Genomic DNA, 23,350 nt, shown 5'->3' with positions numbered 1-23,350 from the left:
AAAAAAAATCTATGGTATAGACATCTAGAGGCACACAGGATCCTGGAGAGGAACAGTGTGGCTTTATGAAACTCAGTATGTATCAGACAATTTTAATTTCCTTCCATGACAGGATGACAGGACTTGTAGCTTGGAGGCAAACAGTAGAGGCCATTAATCTGTCTTTTACTCAAGTTTTCAATTCTATCATACATGTGATGCCCAACAGCCAGCTAGGAAAATAAGTTGAGCACCATGTTTCTCAAGCTGCAGGCCCTGGAGAGTTCACGAGAATCTCTAAATAAAAGAATACATTCTTTTACAGAAGATTATATTTTTAAAAGTATTTTACCAATTAAAGAATTAGCTTCTGTTTTGCAATTTAAAAAATGTATAATTGAAAGATCGTCATATAGAATGACTTCAGTTCCTTAAGTCAGTGATTTTCAAAATGGTTTTGGTCCCCAGATGTATTTTGGAGGCTGTATTACTGGGTCTCAGCAGGAACCAGATGGCATAATTAAACAGGGAACCGAGAGAACTTACTGAAGGGACTGTTTACAAGGGGTGGGCAGGATTTAGGGAGCAACAAAGGATGATGCAGCTGGAAACAACTGTTACCAGCCCTGATCCGAGAGGGCTGAAGCAGGGCAATTACCAGAACCCAGGGAGGACAGAAGTGTGGCAAGGGCCACCCACAGGAGCTATGGCCTTTGCTAGAGGACACAGGTGTCCTGCCACAACCTGACCTAAGGAAGGTGCACAAACCCATGAAATTGTATGCAGATTTGGGGGCATGTGTATGAATGTGTGTTTTCCTGAAGATCGGGTTCATAGATTTTATCAGGGGTCTCCAAAATGAATCCCAAATGTTAAAACTGTGTTTGTAAAAGGAATAAATAAAATTCAAACTATTATATTCCTGAAGTTGATAGTTTACATCCTGTATGAAGCCTCTACAGGATGCAACACATTAGGTAACATTCTATAGCTGATAAAAATAAGTCAAAAACGTTATTTTGTGTATTTTGGATTACAGATTGAGTTTTTCTAAGCAATGATTAAACTTAACTGTTTCCTGTGCTGATGTTTGGGAATGAAAATGGAATACAAAAGCAAATTATACTGACTAATATATACATGTCGATCTGAAGACTTGTTCAGGTGATAACATTTGGATAAAATTACCCTGAGAGGTAGTCAGCTATTTTTTGTTATTTATTTTTGTGATTTTGTTCATTTTTGTTTCATCTTTCATTGGGGTGTTTTAGTTTTTTGTATGTTTTTGTATATAATTTTATACATACCAGCAAATATGTGTGTGTACATGTGTACATGTATGAATATATATACACATACATAGTAAGATTGAATGAATTATTTTATTAATATATAATGTATAGTATATAATTACATCATTATAATTAATTATATATAATTTTTAATATATCACATATGTTATATAAATTATAAACTGTTTCATATATTTTATATATATATATATATATAAATGTAAAATCCTTTCAGTCTTACTATGTGCCAGGCACTGTGCAAGTTGCTGGAATATAAAATGAGTAAGATACTGTTGCTAGCATCGAGGAGTGAGTCAAGTAAAAGAACTTGATCTCTATATAACTATTCCGGTGGAGACAAGGCCTAAAGAGTTTTAGAAGTTCAGCTGGAAGAGCACATGCCAGAGTCACAGACTGTCCATTCTTCTAAATTGGTAACTCTCAACTTAGGCTGCAAAATAAAAAATAGAGCTTCCCAGTCCCACTCCTAGAGATTCTTGTTGAATTGGTCTGAGGTGGACCTCTGAACAGTGTTTTCAAAAGGCTTCCCTGGTGATCCTAGTATGCACCCATGTTGAGAACCTCAGGGCAGTGTCCTGGAATGAACACACTGACGCCCAACTGGGGCTCATCCCCCAAACTCCACACCCAGGCGGTCTGAGATCCACACTCATCTCTACACACTGTGGCCTCTTAGAATCAGGACTAGTTGTTCTTCTCCTGATCATTAGTTTGCATTTTTATTTTAGAGATGCTGTAAATTTGTTCTCTTTATGAGGCAACCACTAGCTGGCCCCAAGCCAATTCAGAGCCCACGTTCTGCTGATGCACAGACTCTATGGAATGCACAGGAGCAGAAGCTTCAGGCTTGTACCAGTTGATGCCCCTTCCCTTTGCTTTTCCTTTTCTTGCCCAGTTAGTTCTAACTTATACTATCTTGATGTGCTGTTATTCAACCTTGTAAGCTGTCTCAGATTCTACTGGGGAAGAAGGAGGAATATATATTTATAATGAATGAATGAACAAAGGAAGAAACATACAAAAAATGTACACAAATATACATAGAAATGACAAGAAGAGGGTTTTTGCAGGCCAATCTGCTTCTTGAAGGGTGTTCAAAGAGGGCAAGAGAGAATGAGTAGGGAAGCGTGTTACAGGTGAGGTAAAAAGCCGATGCCCAGACCTAGAGCGTGCATAGGTAAGCAGTCAGAAGATACCTGTAGAGAACAAAACTCTATGACACGCTAAGAGTACAAAGGAAATGTGAGCCTCCCAAATGAAGACAGCCCAGGAACATGAAAAAGGATAAATGTTCTCAATACGGCATCTGCATGAGAACAAATTCCTGTCTTCCCAGTGCAAATCTAGTTCTAAAGGAAGGAGGGAAGAAGTGATAACTTGAGGGAAAATTGAAGTTGGAGACCTCCCCAAAGGAGGTGAATTTGGGGCTTGGTTTTGACAGAGGGGAAAGCTGTGTGTATATGAGAAAACAAGAGGTTCTAGACACTGCCACAGATATACACTGATGGTACAGAGGACTTTCCTCCCCACAGAGTGAGATATAGTGGGAGGAACAGCCAGGGAGAGCTGTGCTGACCAGGACTGAATAAGGAAAGTATGAGTCTTGCAAAGATTGTGAGATTATAGTGAGAGTTTACAAGGGAAATGCCGTGAAAAAGATTCATTCTTCACTTGACAAGTATTTATTGAGTGCCTAGTATGTGTCTGGTACTGTTTCAGGTGCTTGAAGTGATAGAAGCAAATAAAATATGTGCAGCCTTTGTTCTCCAGAACCTTATAGTGTAGACAGTAGGCATTAATTAAATAATGACCCCGATCATGACATAGTTGCAAGCTGCATACTTTGAAGAAGTAGTCGAGGGGGCTGTGGAGGGGGACTACAGGTGAGCATGGAAGGAATCTGGTTTGAGGATTAGAAAGACTTTCTAAGGGAAGGGATCTCTGAGTTGAGATTTAAACCATGAGCATGAGTTAAGCGAGGGCCCTTCAGGGAGAGTAGACAGCAAAAGGCTCTGAAATGGGAAGGGACATTGGCACTAAGAGTTCCCACTATCCCATATAACACCATTGTATAAATCAGGAAAAGGACCCTCTCAGTCAATGTGGCTCAGGGTAGACTGAGATTCACCCTGTCCAGGTCTCACAGCTAGCTGGACAGGGTGGATCTCAGTCCCACTTGTTCCCGCAGCTAAGCACCCCCACTGGATGGATCTGTTGGCAGTCCTTCCCAAGGGATTGTGCCTTTGTGAATTTGTGCCTTGGGTAAGACTGAAGGACCAAGGGTGATGTGCCTGGAGGGCAGACACAAGGGGAAGAAGTGGGTGAGGTGAGCTGGGCTACCAAGCTGGGCCAAGTCAGGAATGCCTAAGCTGCACAGAGGGCTTTGGTCTTCATTCTAAGACCAATGTGAAGGCTTTGAAGCAGGAAAATAACCCAATCAAACTTCAAGAATGGAGGCAGGGTGATCAGGAGCGAGGCTTCCTCAGTGATCTGGAGGAGAGATCATGGTGGCCTGGACTAGGATGGGTGCCAAAAAGATGGAAGGAAATGAACAGACTGGGGAAATATTTAGGAGGATCAATTAATAAGACTTAGTGATTGACTGGCTGTGGAAATTAAGGAGAAAGAATCATCACAGGGGTTTCCCAGGTTTCTGGCTTGTGCAAGCGATATGGTTTACTGAGATAGGAAATACCAGTGAGGAAGACACAGACATAAATGCATGCATGCACGCACCTGTGCACACACACTCCTTGCAGGAGTTGAAGAGAAGATTAACTGTAATTATTTCATTCTTCTCCCTCTCATAGCCTCTCCTTCTCCCTGTAAAAAAAAAAAAAAAAAAAAAGATTGTCCAGGAGCAGGCAGATAAAAGTTCACACTGAAGCCTCTCTGAGGTGGTTTTCACTACATGGTCTAAAAAAATATGAAACAAAGTAAAAATCCCATCAGAAAATGATGGCAATGCTATTCTAGCTTGCTTTTAGCTCTCATCTTTGAATTTGATGGTCAATTATGGAGATACCCTAAAAACGGCACTTAACGTGTCTCTAGTGCCAAAAAGAAGTTCACAAACCAATGTACCTCTTGGGGGATTGTTTATTGGTGATGATAAATACCTTGTTTATTGTCATTGCTCGAAAGAGAAAGCCATTCCCCACCCAGGAGCAAGCCAATTCAGACTCAACCAGCCTAGGACCTATTTCCTGCCCCAAGCCTCCATTCGGTCACGTGTGACAATGGCTCCGGGACCCAAATAATCTGTACTGTGTTGGAATTAAACTTTATTTGAGCCAAAACCATATAAATAATATGTACACAACATTACATACTATACAAGTGTGCCAGTCATCCTCTACCCATCCCCCATCCAGTCATTCCGACTCCCAAGTTTGTCAAATTGAGAAGAACCCAAGATGCGATCAGTTCACAGAGAGCATGTGCAGCCAGGAGGAGCACCATGCCTCCCAGAGAATCAAACGGGTAGGGCAATAGGCCGGTCTGGACAAGTCATACAAAAGGATTCCTTTAACATCTTGAACTCAAGTCTTAATTCAATTGCTATGAATTTCTCAGCCTATTTGGTTAATATTGAAATGGAATAAAAAATACAGCCTCCTCAAAACACTTTTTTTACAAGAAAAAATGGCTAGAAGGCAATTTAGTCACTTGTGATTCTGAAGAAAAAGGAAGGCCTTTCTTTGCATTACTGAGGGTTTTCAGTTGAGAGGAAAATGTAATCCAGAGTTGTTATATTCTGAGATAAAATCACAAACAGGCATATGTAAATCTCGAATCCTATTCTGTGATGCACTGAAATTGTGCAGGGGTAAAAAAGCAGTATGGCCATATTTTCCTAATGGTAACTTTTCCATATAGACCTACATTTCACTGACACTTTTTTCTGTAAATATTTTGAATATGGATGATCAGTTTCTGTCACTTGTCCAATACCTAGAAGTGCCTGACAATGTTCTAACATGAATTTCTGGATTGGTTTCAGAAACAGAGTGACTGGTAACTATCTGCAAATGGCTGGTCTATTTTGATGTGAGCTTAATTAATGCTGCATATGAAACTCCAAATGTCATAATCCAGGAGTTTTAAAATTTTAATTATTAGACTGATTTAGTTAACTTATTCTAAAATGAAATTTGAATTTAATTTAGTGTGAGTATTCTTTTACAATAAATTCCTTTTTAAGAGAGAAGGATTTCATAAAGTCTTTCCATTTAGCATGTGGATGAGAACTATATAAAAATGCCACAAATAAAATATGACTTTCACATTACAACTTGAGCTACAAACTTGCAGGGGAGGGTTGGGCTGCCCAGTTAGGACGTCTAGTCACAAAGTCCAAGCCGCCGTCTGATGAAGTTGGAGATTAGGAGCTGAGGCCGTTGCTGGTACTCCACCAGGACATCATGAGGCAAGTTGATCTGATCACAGTCGAGTCTGTCGAGAAGTGTCACACAGACCACAGCAGCTAGAAGAGCAATTAGCACAACTGGTGGAATGAATGGGTTCATCTTTTCTATAGAAGCATTAGCCAAACACACCAGCATCCCTAGCACATGTACTTTTGTGTATTTTTGTTGTTGTTGTTGTAATGTAGATGCAACCTACTGAACCTTCTGGTCTTCAATATTTTTGTGGAATCCCACCAAACACTTCATTTAAATAAGTTAACTAAAATTGTTGTGAACACTCCTCCTTCCTCTTTTCCTCCACAACTGACTAGATTAAGGCTCAGGAAAGCATCATGTTCAAGATAAAAGAGAAAGCTTTGCAATCTGAGATATGCCATCTCCTGCTTTCTATCCTATTTCCAGTTCTTAGAGGAGGGTCTTTTACGGGAGGATATAACTGGAGAACTAGCCGTAATTCCCAAGGTGACATTTTTCTCCTTGGTGCAATGGTTGAGTTTGCCTGCTGCATTGCAGCCCTTGCTGAAGAGAAAAGTAAATACAGAAGAGATATAGAACGCTGACCTCAGGAAATACCAATAAAGGTGAGTACTGGCCCTCATGAAATTTGAGAGGAAAAAACATGATATGAAATGCTTAAATGTATGAAGCAGCACCATGAAAGAGGAAATGTATTAGCATTTGATTTCTAAAGAATGAGAATGAAATCTTATAGGAAACTGGAGGAAAAAAAACAAAAGTCTTTTTTAAAAAATGAAACTCTTATTTTTGAAAAGTTGTCACAAGGGCAATGTCTTTGGTTTCATCAGCAAGAAAAATTGAGTTCCATATGAATTCTTTATTGTCAGTTTCATATCAAATCTTTGATTTCAAGGAATGTGGTTACCCACATTGAAATCAGTGTTAGCCACTTTGAATTGCTAACGGTGTAATAATCTCCATCTGAATCTGCATCATTTAAAAAAGGATTTCAGTACATATGTGATTGGATTGGATGTGTCTGTATTAACAAACTTGGAAGGCATGGAGAGAGTTGGGCATGAGGGTAGTGTTTATTTCTTTGACCTCTCTGCTACTCCAGACTTCTTTGTAAGATCTAGATTTGGGAAGAAGTAGTATACTGTAATTATAATAGTACATGCTATCTTTATTTTTAAATGACAAATAGTAATTATATATAATTATGAGGTACAATGTGATGTTTTGATATATGTATACATTGTGAAATGATTAAATTAGCCTAATTCACATATCTGTCATCTCTTATACTTGCATTTTTGTGGTGAAAACAATTAAAATCTACTCTCTTAAAGATTTTTCAGTATACGTTATTACAAACTGTCATCACTATGCTATGCAATAGATCTCTCGAGCTTAATCCTCCTTGTAACTGAAATTTTGCACCCTTCGACCAGTTTCTCTCCATTCCCCATCCTGCTCCCCTATACTCTGGTAACCACCATTCTACTCTCTACTTCCATGAGTTTGATTTTTCTAGATTCCACATATAAGTAAAATCATACAGTATTTGTCTATCTGTGCCTGGCTTATTTCACTTAACAAAATGGCCTCCAAATTCATCCATGTTGTTGCAAATGAGAGAATTTCCTTCTTTTTAAAGGCTAAGCAGTATTTCATTGTGTATATATACCACATTTTAAAAGTCTATTCATCTGTTGATGGACACTTGGTTGATTCCATATCTTGGCTGTTGTGAATAATGCCACAACAAACTTGGGAGAGCAGATGTCTGTTTACAGCACACTGATACCAATTCCTTCAGATATGTACCAGAGGTGGGATTGCTAGCTTATATGGGAATTCTTAGTTTTTTGAAGAACCACCATACTGTTTTTCATAATTGATGTACTAATTTACATTCCCATCAACAGTATTCAAGGGTTCTCTTTTCTCCACATCCTGCCAACACTTTTATCTTTCGTCTTTTTTGATTATGGCCATTCTAGCAGGTGTGAAGCGACACCTCGCCATTGTTTTAATTTGCATTTCCCTGATGACTAGTGAGGTTGAGCGTTTTTTAAAATATATCTGTTGGCCTTTTGTATGTCTTCTTTTAGAACCTATTCAGATCCTTTGCCCATTTCTTAATTTGTTTTCTTGCTATTGAGTTGTTTGAGTTCCTTGTATATTCTGTATATTACCTCTTATCAGATGTATCAGTTTAGAAATGTTTTCTCCATGCGTTTCTCCACATTTCTCCAATCCATGTATCTTTTTTGTTTGACTTAGTTATTGCTACATGCCAAGCATTTATGATATCACTTAATCCTTTACAGCTATTCCTTGAGCTAGGATTATTTTTGTCCCCTTTCGACAGATGATTAAATGAGGGCTTAGAAAGATCAACCAAATGGCCCAGAATTACACAGCTGGTCAGAGCCAATCAACTCCTAGCTTCCTAAACTGATGAGAGAAGAGTTCTCTACCTTCCATCCACTCCTCCCCTGAGCTAGCACATGGTGAACCATTAGGCAATCCTGCCCTATCGCTTATACTGACCCATCGGTCAGACTGACCCTCTTGTTCAGTGACGTGAAAAGCAATGAAAATATTCAACTTGAGCTGCGGCAAATATTTCATCACCTAGGACCCTATTTATTCAAAACTCAGTCAGTTGTAAAGCAACTTGGCTGTACAGGTAAACAAGCAAATGGAAGAGCTAGAAACTTCCCACAGCTTTTCAAGTTAATGATCAGCAAATCTGTGAAGCCTGACATGGGCTGGCAGTCGCACAGAAAAGTTGAAAGTCCTTCTCTAATCCTTCACTTTGGCAGAAGGATAAAAGGAAACCAGTGCTCTATACTTTTTACAGAGTGGGAACCGACTTTACTGAATGTCTTTTCTGGATTTCAAGAGGAATGCCAAAGATAGAAAAGAACAGGTTATAGCAATCTCAGTGGTGTTTTCTTGACCCTGGAGAATCCACTAGCGAGCAGCATATAATAATCTTGTCACTTAAAATTACTATTTCCATGAGCAATTAAAAGGGACTAATTACCCAAAACAATTTGCTGAAATTAAGCCTGACAGCTTTGCTAGCATAATCCTCAGATTAGGCAGGGAGGGTGGCTGCTGGAGAGGAAGAGATACTTAGTGACCCAGCTGCCACCAAGGAGATTGTCAGTGAACTGACCTGAGGCTAGAATGTTCTGGGAACACACAGACCTGAACATGGAGCTTGGATGCACCCCGAGGTGAACTAGGACTGCCCAGTAATTGTCAACCCTTTGGGAACATTTATGGCTGCTTTGAAAATCTGATGAAAGTCCTAATTGGAACCTCTTTTCGCACAAAAATACACATCTGCCAATACACACAAAATATTTGTGTATAACTTCAGGGGTCCCAGGACCCCTGAAAATTCACTCATGAATCCTTAGGAATCCACGCACCCCTATGGGCCACCACTTTAACCCCACCTCTCTGATTCAGAATGAACTTTCAACAAGGTTTTCCCATGAACAGTGGGCAAAGATAGCAGGGCTGGGCACAAATGCCCATTGCACAGCAGAAGTCAAACAGGGCTGGTCTTTGGAAAAAGGAAAAGCAGCAAAGATTGGCTTTGGAGTTCCCAGCCTGGCCTTTCTTCTACCTCTTCCTGGTTATGTTCATACCCTCCCCCATTGCTCCTCAAGGGTTTGAGTTTATTAAGCAAACACTACCTTTGCTCCCTATATGCTTGGTATGTAAAGCACAGGAAATGTTTCTTAATCAACAATCCAGAGCCTTTGCACTTCCTGTATCTCCGCTGAAACATTAATCTCAGGCTATTGGCTGCTTATTAAAAACAAGGTGGGGAAAATTTGTATTCAAAGGGGCTGGTCAATGGTAGGAGACATAGAAACAATTTGTTCTTCTAGAGTCGTGTTTCTCAAAATGTGCTCCACTGGCCTCTTGCATCAGAATCAGAGATACTTAGGCTTTATTCCAGACATACTAAATCACAATTGGGGATGGGTGTTGGGAAAGCGCAGTGAATCTGCATGAAAACATCTTCCCAGTTAAATTATTTTTACATTAATATTTGAAAATGACTGCTTCAAAGACTTTAAACTCTATCTTTGAATCATCATTACCACAAATGTACATACCTGGACCCCAGTTCTTTGGGTGCCCAAACAATGCTGAATTAGAACCAATTCATTATACCTATGAAGAATTGTCCCATACCTTTTATAAAGGTGCTATCAACGACACTGCCCATTATAATATAGCTGATAATTTCATCTAAGTTTAACATTTGGATCAAGATTTTGTGACAAACCGCAAATGTTTTTATTAGCTAATGGTGGCTGTATAATGCACAGTGGTTTTTTTTGTTGTTTTTTTTTTGAGACGGAGTCTTGCTCTGTCACCCAGGCTGGAGTGCAGTGGTGCAATCTCAGCTCACTGCAAGCTCTGCCTCCTGGGTTCATGCCATTCTCCTGCCTCAGCCTCCCGAGTAGCTGGGACTACAGATGCCCACCACCATGACTGGCTAATTTTTTTTTTTTTTTTTGTATTTTTAGTAGAGACGAGGTTTCACCATGTTAGCCAGGATGGTCTCGATCTCCTGACTTCATGATTTGCCCGTCTCGGCCTCCCAAATGCAGTGTTTTTGTTTACAGCTTGGCTTCCAGGAAACTCAGAGCTCAATCTAAGTGTTTAAATTAAGTATTGTACTCCTGGGTGGCCTCTTTAATACTGAGAACTTCTAGCCAGACACAGTGGCTCATGCCTGTAATTCCAGCATTTTGGGAGGGTGAGGCACGAGGATTGCTTGAACCCTAGGAGTTCAAGACAGCCTGAGCAACAAAGTGAGACCTCGACTTTGCAAAAACAACAACAACCACAACAACAAAAACCCATACACACACAAATTCGTGCTTGTATGAACCTGTGGTCCCAGCTACTCTGGAGGCTGAGGTGGGAAGATGGCTTTAGCCCAAGAGGTGGAGGCTGCAGTGAGCTGTGGTCATACCACTGTGTTCCAATCTGAGTTACAGACAGAGACCTTGTCTCAAAAAAAAAAAAAAAAACAAAAAAAAACCTTCCTATCTATTTCCTTAAATAAATGCCTCCTATTTTTTTTTTTACCTCTGTTTAAATTATATTATCATGCATTCCTCTTTCATTGAAAGCTGCCACAAATGCTTTTTCAAATAGAGGCAGTACAGGTCATCTTTCGATAGATGAATATATTACTTTTTTGCACCTTATGGAATAGTGGAGAGAGAGGTGATCAGGAGACAGGAGATGTCTATTCTAATTCATCTCTGTTTTAGTCTGTTTCCTCAGGCAGGTCAATTACACTCTCTAGACCTCATTTCATCCTCTGAGCAAGGAGCAGGTTAGATCTCAAAGGCTTCTTGCAAGTCCACATCCTCAGCTTACATGCCTCACATGATTTGGTTCGTTCAAAAACCTGCTGTCTTCTCCAGGAGGTCCAGATGTAATCTCGAGGACTTGAGCTTCTGCCAGATGTGGGACCGTTAACCAGAGATGCTACAGGATAGGTAGACGATGGAGCCTTGTGTACTCACTGGAGGTGGGGGTGAGAGGCTCACCAGGGGAATCCAGATAGCCTCCCTGGGGTCATAGCAGGGGAGAGGAGGGCCACAAATAATGACAACCACAGACAGGGTGGAATCAATGGCCCTAAATGATCCCTAATGTGTGAGTTGTTGGCAGTGGGAAGGGAAGAGTAGAATAGAGGCTAGGAGGGTGGAATTAAAATGAATCAAACAAAACTGTAGACACTGACCTTGATTAAAATATGTGAAAAAGCAAAAAGAAACCTTTGTAAAAATCTTGTCCCTGTAAAAGTAATAAGTGAATTATGTACCATTTATACCTGATTTTCCAGCTACAATGACTGATTTTCTTGGCAAAATGAGGGCTCTGCATACTATAAAATAATTATCTGCTTAATGTTTTATTTGATCCCATCACTAAGTCAATTGGTATGTGCTCAGCCCTTAGGGTTTGCTTGTGGCAGTGGTGCAACTATCTGCTCACCACACTTAAAATGGAAAAATCTGCATTGACTTTTAGTGGTGCACATTTTGGCTCTTCTGTCCAGAGACTATGAACATGTTGTCTCCACACGGAGGCTGCTGGCAAGAAATGGCAGACAGGGTGCAAAGCGGCCTGAGTCAGCAGAGCTGGGTTCAAAGTCCAGCTCACCTGTTTCCCAGCTCTGAGAAGGTGGGAAAGTTATTTAACCTCCCTGAGCTACAGTCATGTAGAATACATACAGAATGAAGTTTTTCTCTTGTAAAGGTGAAGAGCCCTGCAATTGGTCTCCTTGTACCCTGGCCTAAAGATTTTTCAAAATCTGGATTTATCTCCATTTTAGGGTTAAGAAATACTCTAGCTCCAAACTGATTATAACCTTTAATCCTTGTGGTATCTTTTTACCTTTATCAATGATCCTCATGCAGTTCTCAGAGTCCAATATCCTTCATTGTTGGGAACAGCAGAAGAATATAAACATGGAATTAAAGTCAAGATTCTGCTCCCTCTCATTGAACTGTACTAAGGTAATATTATAAAGACTAAATATTTCCCTAAGTTACCAGTGTCTGTCCGAGGAAATAACACTGAATTCTTTAAAGAAAAGCCACTGTGAGTGCTGCAAACAACTAGACATAGAAGAGGATTTAAGCAGAACCTAAGCTTAGACAAATATTAGGCTTCTTATATTGTCAGGCAAGCCTGTGTCAAAAGGCAGCACTGTCTTTAAAACATGAATACAAGTTAAACATACTTACCACAAGTTCACAGTACAAGAGGATTATCATCTTTCATCAGAATGTTTGGGGCTTAATTAAAGTAGATTTTGCTTTAAGAGAGACACAGATATGTGCATATTATAAAGTGATAGGAGAATGCATTTATTGAGCATTGCACAGTGCTTCCATTGAACAGGTTTACATTATGCTGAAAATTTAGCTTTGGAATAATTGGGTGAATTCCACTATTTCCCTTCACCTGAATCTTTGTTAAAACAGCATTGGATTACCAACTCTCTTTTCTAAGATAATGAGATCAGGATAGCAACAGTGACTTCTGGGTGTCAGTGGCCTTATTATAGGTAGTTTGTCCACCTATCAAATGTTGACAGACCCAGAGGTTGTAGATCTAGCAAAATAAATATTTGTATAGACCTTAGAGCAAAGGGAGGCTTGACTTTAAGGCTTTATTTCCCCCTTTGTGGACAGTTAGGAGATACTCCTAAGTCCTTTAGACAATTCTAAGCCACTTATATGACTGGGGAATAAAGGTTAAAGTTTGCAATGGCCATTTTCCATGGTCAAAAAGAGTCTAGTGGCCCTTTTTTTTTTCATTCACTCACTCTTTCAGTAAATATTGAAAGCCCATATGGCAGGCATTATTCTAAGTACTGGGGATACAGCAATGACAAACAAGGTCCCTGTTCTTACGGCACTTATATTCTAATGGAGAGAAATAATCAATATATGCCTTTATGTGCTAATATGCATGAAATAATATATAAGTTAACATATAAACAGACTGGAAATATAGTCAGTAGTGGTAAATGTGATGCAGATAAATGAAATAGAATGACACCATTGTGAGTGAGTGAGTGTGGGTAGTCATGCAAGACTTTTTTGAGGAGCTGAGATTTAGGGTGAGATGTGTAATACTAACTGCAAAGATAATAAGTGGTAATCCACGTGGACCAAAGGCCTCCTTGTGCTAAGTAGATCTAGAAAGATCTGTTTCTGCAATGGTCCAAACTCAGTGAGTAATTCATCTAAGTTAGTACAATGGTTCTCTAGAAGACCTTTGTTTATGTAAGTATTTGTTATTTATAAGCCATCACCTTAGTATGAATTCTGATTGGTTATCGAGTCATCTGGTAGTACTAAAGGAACAGAAGAGGTGTCAGAAGGCTGTCTGGAGAGATAGGATAGGATGGGCCATAACTAACAGTGGCAGGGAGGGGGTTAGGGAGACATGCCTATGGGCCCTGGGCTCTTGGTGCCAGGTGAAATCTTTTTTTCCATATTGCTTACCATCAGATGTCCTCTCTAACTTCTGTTTCAGCAGCTGTCCATGAATGCATTCTCAGCCCTTCCCCAAGCAAGCTTTTCTGGCTCACACAAAGTGCGTTATAAATGGGTTAAAATTAAAAGGTGCCAGATGCCAGCTTCCAAGCTTCAGTGTTATGGGAGCAGGATGTTATGAAGTAGTAATGAAAGAAGAGAATATGATAGCATCCTATCCATGGGGTTTTCGGTCTCTATACTTGGTGGCTGATCTTCCAGGGGGCAGCATACCAGGAATCCACCTTTTAGAACAGTAGTATCTGAGGGAGATAAAGAGCCCCTGGCACCATGAAGACATTCAGATAGAAATACTCCCAAGAACTACAGAGCTGCAGATGCAACTTTTAGTGTGAATGTTGGCAGCCTAGAAGGGGTCTACTCCATGAAAGGCTGCAGCAGTGGCCTGGGGGAGAGCTATTTGCAGGCGGAAATCAGCTACCAACAGGTCCAGCAGCAGCATAAGAAAGAAAATGCAGTGGAGGGCAGTAACTACAGAAATGTAGAGAAGAAAGCATCCAGGAGGGAAACCTGCAGGTAGCAGAGAGAGCAAGGTCACAAAGATTTGCAGCAAGGACAGAAAGGCTCTTAGAATAACTTCACTTAGGTTTCTGCAACATCCTAAACAGAGAAAGAAAGACTCAGAGTCCAGGGTCCACAAGCCTAGAACTCTTCTTGGCTGCCAGTTGGTGCCTCTTAAGAAAGAACTGCTGGTCATCACCCAGTTTTCATGAAGGCAACATGTTGATAACTCGGCATTTTATGTTTAACTATTAATAAAGTGGTTAACAAATTATGTTACACTTACACATTAGGTGGAGACATGACTCAAGTGATCACTTGTTTATGTAATAAAGAAATGTGAGGAGGCATTTCCTGGAGCAGAAACATCTGAATCCAGGTGTCCCTGCAGGCTGCGCGGGGTGCTGCTTTCCCACTGTCACTAACTTGTAGAGAGAAAAGCAGATGCTCTTGTTCTCTAAAAGAGGATATTAGCAATGACCTTCAAAAGAATACAAAGATGGGCTGGGCGTGGTGGCTCACTCCTGTAATCCTAGCACTTTGGGAGGCCGAGGCAAGTGGATCACTTGATGTCAGGAGTTCAAGACCAGTCTGGCCAACATGGTGAAACCCCATCTCTACCGAAAATACAAAAGTTAGCCGGGCATGGTGGCACAAGCTTGTAATTCCAGCTATTTGGGAGGCTGAGGCAAGAGAATCGCTTGAACCCAGGAGGCAAAGCAAAGATTATAGTGAGCCGAGATCGCGCCACTACACTCAGCCTGGGCAACAGAGGGAGACTCTGTCTCAAAAAAAAAAAAAAAAGAGTACAAAAATGCATTGCGTGTTCTTCCCACATTTTTACCAATAATTTACACGTACATATATTCTGACAGATGCAAGTAGTTAAGGATAGTGGTTCAACAATTAATCTCCTTAGAACTACAGCTTTTTTGTAAAATGCATTCTTAGAAATATGACCACATATATTCTGTTTGTAAGGTGTAGATTAAAATTCATTGACTATAAGGACAAGTATTGCAAGTCAAATTCCACTTATAAAAATGAAGCTTTACTGTGCTGTAATTCTTTACTTCTTTGAAGCCTTCCTCTCTGCGTATCAGGATGCCACACTTCCCTGGTGTACTGCCAACTTCATGGACCACTCCTCCTTGGTCTCTCCCATCTCAATTAACTTTTAACGTTTAAGCAAGGACCTCTTGTCATCTGTGCCTAGACTCATTGTTTGTTATCTTACCCATTGCATAGCTTTAAATGCCATCTATATGCTTTCAACTTAGAATTTTATGCCTCCAGTGCAAACGACCCACCTAAACTCCAGATTCATAAATTCACCTGCTTGCTTGGCCTCCATTTTGATGTCTACTACCCTAATGTCTTCACCCCAATTTCCTCTGTCCCAGTTATGACAACCTCATGCTTCCAGTAGTTTAGACCATAAACATGGGAGTCATTTTTAACTCCTGCCTTTCTCGCCAAATTTACATCAAGTTGTCAGCAAATGTTGTTGGGTTTGTCTTCAAAATGTTTCTACAATCTGACTACTTCTCACTACCTGCGCTGCTATCACTTTGTCCATCAACTGTCACTAGACTACTGCGTTCGCCTTCTCCTTCTTCTCCCTGCTTCTGCCCTTGACCCCATTCGGGTCTTCCCAGCTCAGCAGCCACCGTGATTCTGTTAACACACAGGTCAGATCCAGCCACCTCTCTATTCAGAGCTCTCCAGTGGCTTCTCATTTCATCCAGAGTGAAAGCCATTGTTCTCACAGTGTCCTACACAATCTGTACATCTTCCCTCTCTCCTTCCATTCTCCACCACTGCCTCTCCCCTCCTGATCTCTTCCCTGTCCCTCCAATTCTCCTCGAATGCTCCTGTCTGTGGCCTTGGATTTGCACTGAACAGAATGCTCTTCCCCCAGATATCCAAGTGGCACATTCTCCTCCCATCCTTCCCTGACCATGCTCTTTAAAATTATGATTGATGGACTATTTTAGGAATATTTTGTTTGTATCTTGTCTCAATAAATTCAATTGTAATAGAAACTACTAGCCACCACCAGGATGAAGGAAACTGAACTTGCTGTCAAGTCCTGAACATGTCACCAATTAGCTGTTGAACCCTGAGGTTTAGTTTCCTTATTTGCATAATAAGAATAATGTCCTGGCCACTCACAAGATATTATAAGATAATGTATATTATATACAATTATAAGTCATGCCTTCAGCCCAAGGTAATATATAGCTGGACCTCTTTTTCTTCTCCTAAGGTGTAAAAGTAGCTTCATGAAAGAGGAGAATTTGACCCTAAGCATTCACGAAAAGCTTACCTTTTAGACCACAGAGTCCACACATAGCTGCAAACACTGTAGATTCCATTTCAATATTCCTGACACCAGCTTTATATGCTCTCTTTAAGTAGTCTAACTTTTTTTCTCTGGAAAAGGAACACAGTGCTCCATCTAGTCGGCCTTGGCCTGAAAGGGAGGGGAGAACGTTTAGTGACTTGATGTCCCACCCCACTGACAGTGGCCTCATAGGAGGCTTGCTGTTGGCTGGAGCATGCTGCAGCTGTCTAACTACAGCGTGCTCCCCGTGTAGGATAAACTGAGCTGTGTGACTCTTCCTACCAGAGGACCGTGGAGCGAGGCTGTCCCTGGCTGAGGAGTCTCATACGTAGGAAGGAGCCTTCATGGCCGAGGGCCTCAGTTCTGGGGTCAGTAACTGTTGAGTGGCTGCAGCAGCCAGCACTGTGCCCAGGGAAATCAGGAAGCCGAGGGGTTGCTGTAAGAGCTGCCCTTTGAGGAAAATCTCAGGTTGCTCCAATGACTGGGGAATGGCCCAGGGATGGGTGCTGGGAGAAAAAAAAAGAGGTTTTGATGATGCTAAGCTACTTGAGGATCAGGACAGTGTTTGGACATCGCGCCTCTCCATATGCCTTTGCGACATTGTCCACCTTCCCCCTTTCCGCACACCTCTCAGGCTGCACGCCACCCCTTGTGATCACATTTTCCTTTCCAGGCTGCTCCCAGTGTTCATTCATCACTGAATTTCAGCTGTATCTACCAGTGCGGACAGAAGCAAGGAAAGGAAACCTTGATGTCATTACTCCTTCCGTACCCTGTGCACACCCAGAAATAGACCTCCTAATGCCTCCTCACTCCTGAGAAGACCTGGATTCAAGCGAGTGGGCTAATAGCACTCTGTTGCCATCCATTATTTTCACAATCCCCTTTTTGGTGCTCTTTCCTCTCTTTCCTCTATCTCTTTCACGCTACTTTCACCCCTGGCAGTCTGCTTCCCCTTGTTCCTTCTCTTCTCATTAGAGCTGCATGCCAACACCTCTATTTAAGCTGACTCAAACACAGACATCGCAGAAGCCAAGCAGGTAATGTCGATGCGAGTGTCTGGTCTGAGGGGAGCAGCTTCACCTCACCTTCAGCAAATGTAGCCCCAGATGTGGGTCAGGGCTTGCCAAGGCTGCCATGCATATATTAGTATACATTTTTAAATGCTAGTTATTTCAAAAAGCCAGAAATGTGGATGTTAATATAAAATCTCCAGATATTGTAAATGTTGGCAAAATAATTCACATTTTAAAAAATACTGTGCAGGCCAAAGGAAACACTGACTTTAACAAGCTTCCATTTGCAAATTCTGCTTTAACATATCAGTGAGTGACCCTCGAGATGGACTATGAGTCAGTGGCCTTGAACAGAGGGTCCCAACCCTATTGGACCCCAACAGCCCTTCTATTTTACAACAAATATGTGGTGAAACCACCTTTACTAACCGGAAGTAAAATGTATAGATAATATGACCTATCTCCAAACATAATTTTTTAAAATCAATATATCTCAAGTTTGAGCTAAAGGGAAAATAAAAGTAATTTATAATGAAATAGTATGGATTTTGAAAAGAATAAAACTACTGCCAGATTTTCAGAATGCCCTTCAAGGCATGGTACCAATACTGTGTAGATTCTTTCCTCTGGGACGAGAAAGAATCAGGGGTCTGTCTTTGAAGGTTTCTTCCCCTTGGCCCTTCATCCCTAGTAGCAAGTGCTGCTACATAGCAGTCACCTTCAATTTGTCTCTAAACTTGGTTTGGGGACCCTTACTCATGGCTGAGAGATAAAAACCCCACTCTGAGATCATGCCATCCCGTGGGATTTGTACCCCCTCCCCAAGCATTTCTCCCCATTTTCTGGACCACTCTTTCCGGGGGACAGGATCACTTTTGAGGTACAGATGAATGGCAGAAACATAGAATCAGCATACTTCCCTTCTCTTAGAGCTGCTAATTTAAGTTAAAGGCATAAACAGAGATAAGATTCTGTGAACATCACTAATTGCATTTTAGTGTTCAATGTGTTCTTGGAGGATTAAATCCACCCTCAGTATAAATTCATTCTGCTGCTCATTATGTCCTTGTGTTTCTATGCTTTAGTAAGTAAAAAAGGCTGTTTCATTTCCTTTTTAACCCACAAATATTAATTTTCTAAAGTAGAGTTGTTAATATAAATTATGGGTTTGAATAACAAAGAGTTGCTGGCGTTTTTCTGTTTCCTTCACAGTTTATAAATTGTTCTCACCTTCATAAAAATCATAGGTACACATTGTATGTCCAATGAGGGTTGGGAAGTTGGGGATTTCTTTGCTACAGTTGAACAGTTCTTCAGACAGTTCCTTGTCCAGTTCAGTACTTCGGGTGACGATGTTGTCCAAAATGACCTGTTCAAACCGGGGCTTAAAGAAGGAGTCTACAGCTATATCCGTTATTACAACAGTCCCTGGTGCAATCCCTGCAATGTGGGAATAAATGATTACAGAAGAATATCGTTTAGAGTTTACTTTTGACACATAGTATGTAACTTATTCTAGCATTAATGCTAGCTGCTAATGAGTCTCCCTGTTTTCAACTTTAAAATTATTTTCTTTTCCAAATGCAATTAAATAACATTCAGAAGAGGCATTTACATTTGTTGTCTTTTCAAATGCACATTTACAATGTGATGGGGTTTAGATTTCAAGACAAACATGACTCTTGGACATGCAAATTAGTGCCAGACTTTGGGCTCAAATTTGAATAAATTAGGTCAGGAAAAAACTAAATAAGCCTGCCAGCAAGTAGCTTTCATAAAGTGATGTGACTTCTTAATATTTAATCTTCTCTGCGACTTCTTGATTACTGTAATTTCTTTGCATCTCTATCCTCTTTTTCTTCTGATTCTTTTCACATTTGTTCTCTCGCCGACTTCATGTAAATCAGGCCTCTTGGCTGACCTTCCATGGCTACAAAGTCTGGGTTGCTCAAGGGACTTGGGCTTACTTAAGAAACTATTTTCTGCCAACTGTTAGTCTCCCTGCCTGCCATGCCCTCTCCTCCTCCCCCCACCTTTTCATCACACACCAAGTCACTCTTCAGGTGTCAGCTTAATTTACTTCCTGAAAAAGGTCTGAATCCACAGAAGGGAAGCAAACAAATGAAAAAATTAAAAGGCAACACAGATAGGTTACACTAAATTTCCCCAGGCCCATTTTTGACCCAGCTTTTGACCCAGTCTGGTTTCTATTTAGAGCCTGAATAAGAAGATATATCTTCATAAATGCCCTAGACTCTCTCTGTCCTAACACTTTTTATAATTACCCATTTGTTTATCTTTTTCTCTGATAGAACATAAACTCTATAAAGTCAAGAACTATGTCTGTTCACTGCTCTCTCCTGGTCTAGCTCTGTGCCTGCCACATTATAGGTACTCAATAAAAATTTGTCAAATGAGTGAATGTTTTCACAAAGATGCCATAGATTATAGCTCTGCAAGCCTATGGTTCATAAACCAAATCCTGTCTTTGTAAATAAAGTTTTATTAGTCACACAGCCACACCCATTTATTTACATATTGTCTATAGCTGCTTTCAAGCTCTAGAGGCAGAGTTGAGAAGTTGCAATAGAAATCACACAGTCAGCAAATCCTAAAATATGTACTATCTTGTCCTTTACAGAAAAAGCTTGACAATCCTTGCTATAGAGTATAGACTTATCCTTCAGGGTGGCATAAATTTTGATATTGATCAAAGTAGACTTAATTACAAAATGCTTCAGAAGATCCAACTAGAGACCCAAGGTGGCCACTGATAATAGAGCCTTGTTGGGTGAAATATTTTTTTTTTAATTTATTTATTTATTTATTTTTTTGAGATGGGGTCTTGCTCTGTCACCCAGGCTGTAATGTAGTGGGGTGATCTCAGCTCACTGCAGTCTCTGCCTCCAGGGTTCAAGCAATTCTCCGGCCTCAGCCTCCAGAATAGCTAGGACTACAGGCACATACACCCACACCTAACTAATTTTTTGTATTTTTAGTAGAGATGGGGTTTCACCACATTGGCCAGGCTGGTCTCAAACTCCTGGCCTCAAGTGATCCACTGCCTCGGCCTCCCAAAGTACTGGGATTATAAATGTGAGCCACCATGCCTGGCCAGATAGTTTTTAAACAATCCAAGTAAGTGGCTCCTTGAATTGTTCACAATGTCCTAAGAAAGTGATTGAGAGGGAAGTTGAAAATGTATACATAAAAATGATGTTATTTATATGCCATCCTAATATTTAAATGTGTTAGTGTATTATGTCATGGTTAAGGTTTCTCAAAAGTCAACATACTATTTAACTGAGTAGTTTATGCTTATTAAGGTGTGTCGGCTCATGTAGGAAGGGATCATGTGAGCGACAATACTGTGTACATCTTTCATCTCCAAATGCAATATTGCTTAAAAGAAAATAAGCAAATACATCTTTTTGATAAGCTAAGAGTTCTTAATGAGGATAAAACTTCAAAATGAAGGTGTCCACACCAGCACAGTGGGTTAATTTGCCACCATCCATGGGCCTTCATTGTGTGCTGTATGTATCGTGTTGCCATGAAATAAAATACCCTAATCAAGAGCTGGATGGTCATTGGAGCACCTTGCCCATGCTGGTGTTCGTTAATATCAAGTGGTAACTGTAGCAGTCAGGACTTTACAATGCATGAATGTTGGCTGTGAAGGCAGATCCTTGTAACCCACAACCCAAGAATTATGAGCAACTTTAATAGCTATGTTATCTGAAATTCATGCCCAAATGAGTAGTTCCCTACTACTGATTATTTGGGGTATTGTTGGATAAACTACAGTCTAGAAGGATGCCTGATCTGACACTTATTGCTAGCACTCTACTTCTCTCTATGGATGAACATGCACAAAGGTCCTACTTTCTCCCAGATGTAAGGGCCTTGGCTGGACTTTATTCCTGGACCACGGCTGTGGAAAGCCATCATCTTTTCCAACATGTCTGATTTCTAGTGAAGCATGGCTCAGCCATGGTGGCTTTGTGATGTTGAACACACCACTTCTCCACCTACTTGTGTGAGGATTTCTGACGTCCCTTTTTGCTCCATAAATGTCTAATTCTACCACCATTTCTCTTCCCAAATCTCAGCCCTTTTTATAATGCCCATTCAGTTCTATCGCCCTGTCAACCAAACTTCTCCATTTGCCATGTGCAGTCTGTATTTGCACTTTGGTGACATGGTAAAATCATACCCTGACAAGATGTGCTCCTTAAGAAAAAGCTGAAAATTTTGAGGAAACCTCAAAACTTCATCATAACACATTCTGGAAGCAAAACCAAGGCCTCTATACAGCTGACTGACAGGCCTAAGAAGAAGGGAGGTTGGGAGGCTCTGTGAAAACTATAGGAAGCATCACTTAAGCCTTCCCTGAAAGCCTGGCCTGGTTTTTTTCTAGTGTACTGATGAGGAAAAGATACAGCCAATAGAGGTGATGTAGTAACTGATGTGAGCAAAAAGCAATGTTTTTCTAAGAGCTTTGCAGTTTGCTCACTTAGCTGATAAAACTGGGACATTTTTATGATTTTTTTTTTTTTACTTGAACACACTTATTTCTGTCACTTTAAAAAACTCCTAAGACTTGAAATTTACCCCTACCCTCAAAACATATCTTCTAACAATTTTTCTACTCTTCCCTTTATAAACACCTAAGACTATCCTGCAATAGGCAGTGAGATCTCTCCCTGTGGGTTTCCATAAAGAAAAAAGGAATAAAAGAAAAAGGCAATGTGGGCAGATTTCCTTAAATTTCCTCAAGTCCAGCCTTCTGACACTTTTTAGCCCATCTTGGCTTTTGCTGGGCTCTGAATAGGATGGTATATTTTGGCAGCTACCATGTACGTAAGGATCACTCAGTTCTAATAGTAGAAATCAATCCGTCTCACCTATTCCCCCTGATGTACCGATTCTAATAATGGTGACATCGCAGCACCGTGCATGGTGGAGTAATTTGATGAGTTCATGAAGCATAATAGAAATGGAGGGGATGCCCATGCCGTGCTATTGAGAGAAAGAGAAAGTCATCATACATCTTGCAAAGTGATACATGAACAGGACATAATTTCTTCCATCATTACAAGTTAACAGGCCTCAGATACATTTACATAATCATTAAGACTTTGCCAATGCTGAGGAAAATGTAAGTCCTCCCTAATTGGCACCTACATGACATGCTGACAGATGTGTCCATCTGTGAAGATCAGAGGGAGGCATCTCACTGCCAGTTCTGTTGACTTCAGCCCTCATCAGCAAGAGCAGAAGGCGGGGATGGTGTGGTATACAGGTGTGTCAGGGCGGTGCCATTTCCCATCTTCCCACTGGGCTCTTCATGATGAGCCTTTGAAAAAGAGCTTTTTGCACGATTGACTTGATTTTGAGGAAATATAATTTTGGTTGCCAAATCATCAGTCTTTTTCAACCATACTAAATGAAATAGTGAATCCATTTCATTTGCTGTTAATTTTGTGTGCTCTGAAAGGTACTAGAGTAGAAACGTGGGTTAGATTCCCCACTTAACAATTTTAAACTTATACTGAACATGGAAGTGAGTTTAAATTACTATAGATCATGACCATAGCCCTGTTTTTTTCAGTATTCAGGACAGCGGAATCAATGTCACCAGAAAAGGGATCAACACAGGCTACAGGATTTA

At 40.5% G+C, this 23,350-nt stretch overlaps 2 protein-coding genes across 2 annotated transcripts in view; one reads left to right on the top strand and one right to left on the bottom strand.

The window, feature by feature from the left end:
• CCDC148 (coiled-coil domain containing 148) overlaps positions 1-23,350 on the top strand; it is a 463,587-nt gene that overhangs the window by 324,316 nt on the left and 115,921 nt on the right. The window lies entirely within an intron of this gene.
• The window catches only part of LOC100995749 (uridine phosphorylase 2), a 37,136-nt gene continuing 15,312 nt past the window's right edge, over positions 1,527-23,350 (bottom strand). Inside the window, exons 4-7 of the mRNA XM_003832702.5 lie at positions 22,584-22,698; positions 18,907-19,116; positions 16,643-16,789; positions 1,527-5,778 (exon numbers count right to left, since the gene is read on the bottom strand). Of these exons, the coding sequence (XP_003832750.3) occupies positions 5,636-5,778; positions 16,643-16,789; positions 18,907-19,116; positions 22,584-22,698 (615 nt within the window). The 3' untranslated portion in view covers positions 1,527-5,635. The remainder of the gene's footprint in view (positions 5,779-16,642; positions 16,790-18,906; positions 19,117-22,583; positions 22,699-23,350) is intronic.

This window comes from Pan paniscus, chromosome 13 (assembly GCF_029289425.2).
Source record: "Pan paniscus chromosome 13, NHGRI_mPanPan1-v2.0_pri, whole genome shotgun sequence".
Lineage (NCBI taxonomy): Eukaryota > Metazoa > Chordata > Mammalia > Primates > Hominidae > Pan > Pan paniscus.
Note: the sequence above shows the minus strand (reverse complement) of the source record. Positions and strands in the feature narration are given on the sequence as shown.